The 8125-nt window shown below is 36.7% G+C and overlaps 1 protein-coding gene across 1 annotated transcript in view; it reads right to left on the bottom strand.

Moving 5' to 3' along the window:
• The window catches only part of LOC127619766 (junction plakoglobin-like), a 108932-nt gene that overhangs the window by 16832 nt on the left and 83975 nt on the right, over positions 1-8125 (bottom strand). Inside the window, exons 10-14 of the mRNA XM_052092749.1 lie at positions 7472-7624; positions 7115-7234; positions 6273-6423; positions 4599-4720; positions 1954-1996 (exon numbers count right to left, since the gene is read on the bottom strand). Of these exons, the coding sequence (XP_051948709.1) occupies positions 1954-1996; positions 4599-4720; positions 6273-6423; positions 7115-7234; positions 7472-7624 (589 nt within the window). The remainder of the gene's footprint in view (positions 1-1953; positions 1997-4598; positions 4721-6272; positions 6424-7114; positions 7235-7471; positions 7625-8125) is intronic.

Genomic DNA, 8125 nt, shown 5'->3' with positions numbered 1-8125 from the left:
AAACGCACATTACATTTACATCTTCCACATTGGCAGTCGCCGGTTTAGTGCCGAATGTTTACTCCCTAGTATCCTTATGTTTTGGGGTAGGTTTAAGGATGGGCTTTAGGGGTAGGGACCAGTGAGGTTAGGGGTGGGTGTAGGGTTGGGCTTTAGGTCAGTCTGGTAAGTGAAGATCAGAACCTGGTGGGCAGTTGGATTTTGGCACAACACCGGCCATCACGAGATGGGTGCTGAATATGTCAAAAAAAAAAAAACCATCATTTGTGGGGTTTCGAACTTGAGACCTTTGGAATTCATTAGTGGCTTTCACACCACTGTACTCACAAACAGCTTTTATCTATATCTTTGTTTCTTCATTTTGTTTTTCGTTTCATTATTTGATCAGTTTTGAATGTTTAAGTTAGGAATGTTTAAGTATTAATCATTCTTAAAGTTTGATTAAAAAATATGCATAAAAATATGTGGATAAAAACAAACATACACATGTATTGACAATTATCCTCTTACAATGGAATCATTGTACATTTGCTTGCCCCATAGACTTCCACTGTTAGAGCCATTTCGCCAATGCAATTTTTAATTTTTTTGCAAACTAAAAGAGATGGTTCAGATATTTTTAAAAGCATTAGTGTATATAATTATTGCATAAATGGAGCATGCAGGTTAAACCGGCCTTACTGTGTTGTTTTTTATGCTAGTTCTTGGTGTAATTTGTGTGCATGTACAGATATGGGAAGGGTTACTTTTGAAATGTATTCCACTGCAGATTACATGCTGTAAAATGTAATTTGTAACATATTCCGTTAGATTACTCAAGTAACAGTAACGTATTCTAAATACTTTGGATTACTTCTTCAGCACTGGTAGATTTTTTTTCACTTGTTTTGACTATAAAAACTCAAAATACACATGTTAAAAATACATTCTCTGAAAAAACTAAATATCTCATGCCATGTTTTTTCTAAAACAAGATAAATCAAATTGATCTTGTTTTAAGGATTTTTAGATATTTTTACAGGATAGCAATAAAAAAAAAAAAATATTATCAAGAACATGATTTTTGCCCTAATCTCAAAGGTCTTTCTAGAAAAAAGAAATTATGATCCAATGTGAATGTTCTTGATAAATAAATATGATCGTGTCTGGTAACATGTGCATGTAAAATGGTTAGAAATAGCATTTTAGCTTAGCGTAAAGCTAACAATTTACACAAGGTTTATTTCTATTTCTTCTGCTCCAAACTTACTTCAATCGTACTTCTCTGTCTGCTCGTATGAATGTAACACATCATAAGAAAGTGTTTCACCGCTGTTCAAATGCACTTTGGATCACATCGTTTATATGTATAAATGTTTTCCATCTGAAAGGACTAAATATTAAATTAAAAAAATGACAATATAAATGCAAAATAATCTCTTCAGTAATCAAAATACCTTTTGAATGTAACTGTATTCTAATTACCAATGATTTAAATTGTAACTGTAGTGGAATACAGTTACTTATATTTTGTATTTTAAATACGTAATCCCATTACATGTATTACGTTACTCCCCAACACTGGATATGGGTGCATGCTGTTGGGAACGTGTGTTAACAGGCATCATGGTGACATTGGCCCGTTGATGAGTCCACGATCGCCCTCAGATGAACACAGCATTCTGTCACTCCGGTGAACGGACGACATGTATGCAATCAAACCACTGTAACTCTTTAAAAATGTGAATTCTATCACCCCTCCTCTCTTTATCCTTCAGTCTTTGATCACTCTCTTTCACACATACAGGCACAATAACTCATTTATCTTTTTGTTTTAATGCTCCAATCTCTTAATGCAGAGAGATGTTTTGGGATAAACAGGCAATATGCCGCTGTGTTGCATATTATAGCAGAAGGATAGTCCTTGTTTTCAACAGGGTGAGAAAACATGTGGATGTTGTGCTGTCAACTCACCGTCAGGCATGTATCCAGGGTCGAGTGGAATAGCGGTGTGTGCCTGAAAGAATGTGAATGAAAAGCATTGTATTTGAAACTTCTCTCACAAAGAACAGACATATGAAATAGTCAAGAGATACTGTGAAGTCTGGTGTCAATGTCAAGGAGAACACAGCGAAAATTGTTTTCTTGATCAGTATTTTTTCTTTTATTCCAGTAAAAATATCTAAATATTCTTAAAATGAGATATATGTAGTTGAGAGGCACAATTGCATAAGATACTAGAACTAGTTTTCAGAGAATACTGTATATCTTAAATCAAGTTTACCCCATTGGCAAATATATATATATATATATATATATATATATATATATATATATATATATATATATATATATATATATATATATTTTTTTTAAGCATACACCTCACTAAATTGTGTTAGATTTATGCTTCAAACAAGAAACTTGAATTAAAACAGCAATATTTTAATAGTGCCACAGAGACGCAATGTTTATGCTTTTCGAAGAAATCAACCTACTGCAGGTCTGGACTGGGAAGAGAAATCAGCCTGGGATTTTACATAGAAACTGGCCAAAAAGTTGAGCTGGGGGGGTTGGGGGGGGTGTTCGCTGTACTTTTTTTGCATATCGCGGTGCCATTTTGTGGTCCGTTCTGCATAATGTGCCGGCTCATTTCAGTTTATCGCGGGCCATTTGGCCCGTTTCGCGGCCGACCCACTGGCCCGCTCGGTTCTCCCTATCGCCAGTCCGCCCCTTATCGGCCCCAAAGTGCGTCGGCCCACCGGGAAAATGCCCGGTATGCCAGATTACCAGTCCAGCCCTGACCTGCTGTATAAATGGCTTAAATTTCTACAGTAGTTTTGTCCCATATTAAATAAAATAAAAAATAAATAACTTATGCTCAATTGACAGCATTTGTGGCATAATGTTGATTGCCACAAAAAATAAACTAGACTCGTCCCTCCTTTTCTTTAAAAAAGAAAAATTGAGGTTACAGTGAAGCACTTACTATAGAAGTGAATGGAAAATTTCTTATTTTTCAGATTCTCATTTAAAAAAAAGCACTGTTCCATCTTGCATCTTCTTGAATTTTTGATATGCTTTAAATTATGAGAATATGATCTTTAAAACTTTCATCATAAAGTTGTGACAGGGTGGAGGGTGGGGCCGGGTCGTGAAGCTACACACCCGCCCCCTAATCAGGCTAATCAAGCCTCAGAGAGGAATAAAGGCTGATTGGAGACTGCAGTGGGACAGAGAGAGAGCTTTACGGGCAGCTGTCCGACACTTTGTGTGTTTGTTTTTTTGTTTAAGTTCCTTATTAAAATATTATTTATATCGTCAAGCCGGTTCTCGACACCTCCTTTCAGTGTAAATAAGTTGGCTCCAAAATACTGATTCTGTTTTATACCCAATCATGTCAAATGTAAATTTTGTGTTGATATGGCAAAGCAATTAAAACTTATAGCATTACAAAAATGATTCATCCTAGTGTCCAAAAAGGTCTCCAAACAAATAATGCAGACATTTTTAGTAATGATATTTCACAGGATGAGTGCCTTCTGACTGAGATGTGAATGAGTCTGCATCATCGAGTCTGTGTCATTTATTTGGCGCCATCTCCTGGTGGTCATATGTAACATCGTGCTTCATGTGGATTATCTAATGATCTATTCTATGCAATCGATAACCTTGTGTGTGGTCTCGTTTGGAAGATAATCACCAACTCTAAATTGTTATTGGGTATTTTATGTTCGGTTTATTTTAAGTTATATGTGAAAATGTGGCATATAAGCAACGCGTTCACATGAAACGTAAATGTCAAAGACATATACTTCGCTATTACTCACTATATTTTTTGTCTGTGAGTAAAACCATATTCTGGTTGTATTCTACTCTGAGAGCTTTCCAACAACATGACACATGGCTATTTGATGAGTTTTATGTTTTTACTGATTGCAGTAATTTGTACAGTACATTTTATTAAAACATTTAGATGATCAAAACGGTACACTTCTGATTTGTCTGTAAAGTACAATGCATTTGTTCGGTTTTGGTCATAATGCTTACATGCATTGGAAAATAGAGCTTCTAGGCTTTCAAACTATACCCATTTTTTGTTGGTCAGTACTGTAGTTATTCATATTTGGACTATTTGTTTCTCTCATGGGTCCGCCAGTGGGTTAAAAGGCAGAAATGTGAAGCTTATCATCTAAGAAAAACACTTAGATTAATTATTGTATTAATACTCGTGTATTATTTGAGCAGTATGGTTTAAATTGTAATTTTTATGGTCGATAAATTGGCTCTGGACTGTGAACAATTGAAAATTAATGCACACTTGGTGTCATGGCTGCAGGGGGTTAATTTTCCATAATTCAGCAGTCCAGTTATGAATTATTTCTTCCATAATATTATTATTTAACTGAAAATTACTTCTAATTGCCACAACATTCATTATGCGATGTAATCTCATTAATGTGATCTCTGAAGAGTGTAATGTTTTCAACGTTAATATACTTCCTCAAATCCCATCTTAAAATGTATAGACAACTAAGTAAGCACTTCGTAGGTGGATTTCCTCAAAAGAACACACTTCAGCTTTAATGATTCCTGAACATAGATCAAGATATATTCACCATTTCCCAAGCTGCAGGGTCGTGTTTGAAGAGGGAGTGGGTCAGCTCCACCGATACACGCTTTCTGTAGTCTGAACTCTTGTCTTCAGAGATGCGGAAGAGCACGGCCGCAGCATAAGTGGCTGAGGAAAAGATGATATGTTAAAAAAAATACCACCACACCTCCCCATACTCACAGGACATTTGACAGCGGTTTAGAAGTGTGATGCTAAATCAAATGGAATATAATTTTTTTTTTTCTCAAATTCCATTTTTTAGACTGACTGTTCAAACTACAAGTTATATGTGGCCAGATCAGATTTTTTTCCGTTTAGACTGCAGTCGCTATTAATAGCACGTGCACATAAGTGGTCACAGTTGTCACAGACAATGGCTTAAAGGGAGAGGTGGCATTTGCAATGTTTGTTGCTGCTAGGTTTGACCACTGTCCCATTTTAACCAGGACGTCCCATACTTTGACCAAAATATGACGACCCATAACGGATGCCTATTGTCCTGTTTTTTAGCGGGCAGCGAATCATCCCACATTGAAGGCTTTGTGTCCAGTTTTCTAGTATGCTAAAAGTCTTGGATGTAGAGATGCATGAAAGGGACCTCCGTCCTGTATTAAAATGCTCAAGTGTCACGTATTCGCGTGAGACCTTCAATAACTTATCACGTTGTGGTTGCTCACACCCGATATTGGTTACCGCAGTTTGTGCATCTCTTTGGGTGTGTAAAGCCAAAGACTGTATTATATTAAAAGAGGTTACCACTGCTTGTAACATATACTGTATATGACATATACACTCATTGAGCATTTTATTAAAAACACCTGTACACCTACTTATTCATGCGATTATCTAATCAGCCAATCGTGTGTCAGCAGTGCAATGCATAAAATAATTCAGATACAGGTCAGGAGCTTCAGTTAATGTTCACAGCAACCATCAGAATGGGGAAAATTGTTAGTGTCAGCCTGGTTCGATTATTTCTGTAACTTCTGATCTCCTGGGATGTTCTCACACAACAGTCTCACTGGGCTTTGAGCGCGCACACATTTTTTTCTGACAACACAACTAACCAGGATATGATGTCACACGGGAGGGCTTCTGGTGTAAGTAAATAATACATCACAAATAAAAACTAATATTATATTAAAAATTATTAAAATATATTTTCTACAAATTTTCCTGCAACAATAAAACTCACAGCTTTGATATATGTATTCTTTGAATTGAGACAAGAGGTCAAGGTGTGACGTTTCAATCTTCTATTGGTCACGGATCCTCTCATTGTACGAATTCAAGGTTCAGCGTACACCAAGCGTAGTATGAAATTTCTACGTGCCATTTGGATGCGTTCGAAAAGAGCGCGAAGTGTAGTGTAAACGCCCCTTTACTCAGAATGGTGCCAAAAACAAAAAAACATCCAGTTAGCGGCAGTTTTGCAGGCAAAGATCTGAGGCCGTTATGAGAGCAAAGGGAGGACCTACCCAGTATTAGTATAGTGTTCCTTATAAAATGCTCAGTGACTATATCATAGATGTTTATAAATAACTTGTCCATGCATTTCATCTATTTGTTCATCCATCTCACCACCAAAGATACTCACACACCCAGTAATATGTTATATTGAATGAGTGTAGGTGTTATGTATAAAAGCACAAATGTATTCTTGTTGAGTGTCACTCACCGATCCCCTCATTGGGTGAGTGTAGGAGCTCCATGAGAGGTGCAGATGCGCCCTCTGCGTCAATCATCTCAGCAGACTGCTTATCCAGAGCCAGCTCACACAAAACACCCGCAGATACACGCTTTATATTCTCCACATACGAGTACAGAAGCTAGCAGAAAAGAGAGAAGAAAAGAGACAAAATGAGAGAGGATAAATGTTAAGATAAATATACTTGAGAGCAATTTTTTAAGATACACTGGAGCCCAAAAGTCTGAGCACACACTGAAAATCTGGGGTACAAAAACGTATTTTATTTAACGCTTTTGCTAATAAAAACGTTAGTATGTGCAATGAATATGACATTTTAAAGATTCTGCACTATTTCTAGGTCACTAATTAAATAAGCAAATTTGTGACATTGATCATAAAGGTCAGATTTTCTTGCCCCATTGAAACACAAAAGAAGCTCTTTGGAACACTCTCAAATCATCTTGGGATAACATGGATCAGGCTTTGCACAAACATGTACATTTATATTGTTCTAAGGATGTTTAGATATTTTTACTGGAGAACAACAAAGATACTGATTAAGAAAATGATTTTAAATTTGGAACTTTGTGTAGCAACACTACTTATTATCTCCTTCGGGTTAATTGCTTGTGTGGCTGCAATTCATCATTTGTAAGTCGTTTTGCATAAAAGCGCCAACTAAATTAATAAATGTAATGTAGTGTAACATAATTACACACAAATAAACAGCAGCCTGACACTCCGTTGTCATTGCCCACGACACCCACACATAACAACACGCACAGATGAACCAGATTCACTGCCAGGAAAGCCATAAGTTTGTTCAGTACTTGCACAAACAGAGGAATGGTCTGCATGCTGGCGATTTCCCCTCGATTCATTGGATCCCTGGCCAGGATATGCAAAGCACCAGTGCAGCCTTCTACAATCTCCTCCATTCGCACACCATCCTGCGAGGAAAGAGAAAATGCAGGAGAATAAATTATGTTACATCACATCAAAGAGACCTGCTTTTCTGGAACTTGGTGTATGCCAAATACTAGGACTTTGATGCTAATTGGATTATATTTTGACCTTCCGTTGTGGGCTTTGGCCTATATAGGAAGGTGGATAAAGCGGCCATTTATCTATTGTATAGATAATTAATGTAAAGGTATACAATGTGCTAAATAAAGGTTGAAATGTACCTGATAAGTCTGCTGAGCACCTGAGCCATGTCTTTGTGTTTCCTGGTGAGCTTTCAATAGCAGGTTGACCAATCGGGGAATAGTTCCGGCTTCCCTCAAAGGCGTCTGATTGGCTGGACAGAGAGCCAAGTTGCGTATCAAACCCACGGTGGCCTATAGTGACAAAATGTGCATAATTACAGACTGTTCATAACAAACAAGCAATTTGGTAGTTCATTTTGTTTTCTAATTGCTAACAAAAATATCTTCCCATAAAGACCTCAAACTTCCGAAATAAAAATGGAAACAAATGCTACAATTGTTTACATTTAATGTGGATGGCATAGCTCAGATAATTTGTTCATTGAATTATTTTTGAGAAGATACAGAACAGTGTAGTTTCTCAAGCTACAAGCTACTCATAACTTAATTAAGCTACAGTCAACCTTTCTTTTAAAGGGGTCATGACATGGGTTTTTTATTGTATTATTATGTTCCCTTAGGTGCAATTATAGTATTAATATATTTTTTTTTAAGAAAAACTTTTAAAATCTAGTGATTTATGACCTTTTCCCACCCTGTTTCTCATCCTCTGATTCAAACAGTCTGTTTTGGGGGCGTTTTCCATTTAAGACTTCAGTGTTAACGCCCACTGTTATGATTGGCTAACGTCAG

The sequence above is a fragment of the Xyrauchen texanus genome, chromosome 26 (assembly GCF_025860055.1).
Source record: "Xyrauchen texanus isolate HMW12.3.18 chromosome 26, RBS_HiC_50CHRs, whole genome shotgun sequence".
NCBI lineage: Eukaryota > Metazoa > Chordata > Actinopteri > Cypriniformes > Catostomidae > Xyrauchen > Xyrauchen texanus.
The sequence above is the reverse complement of the archived record's forward strand: the minus strand, read 5'-3'. Positions and strand labels throughout refer to the sequence as shown.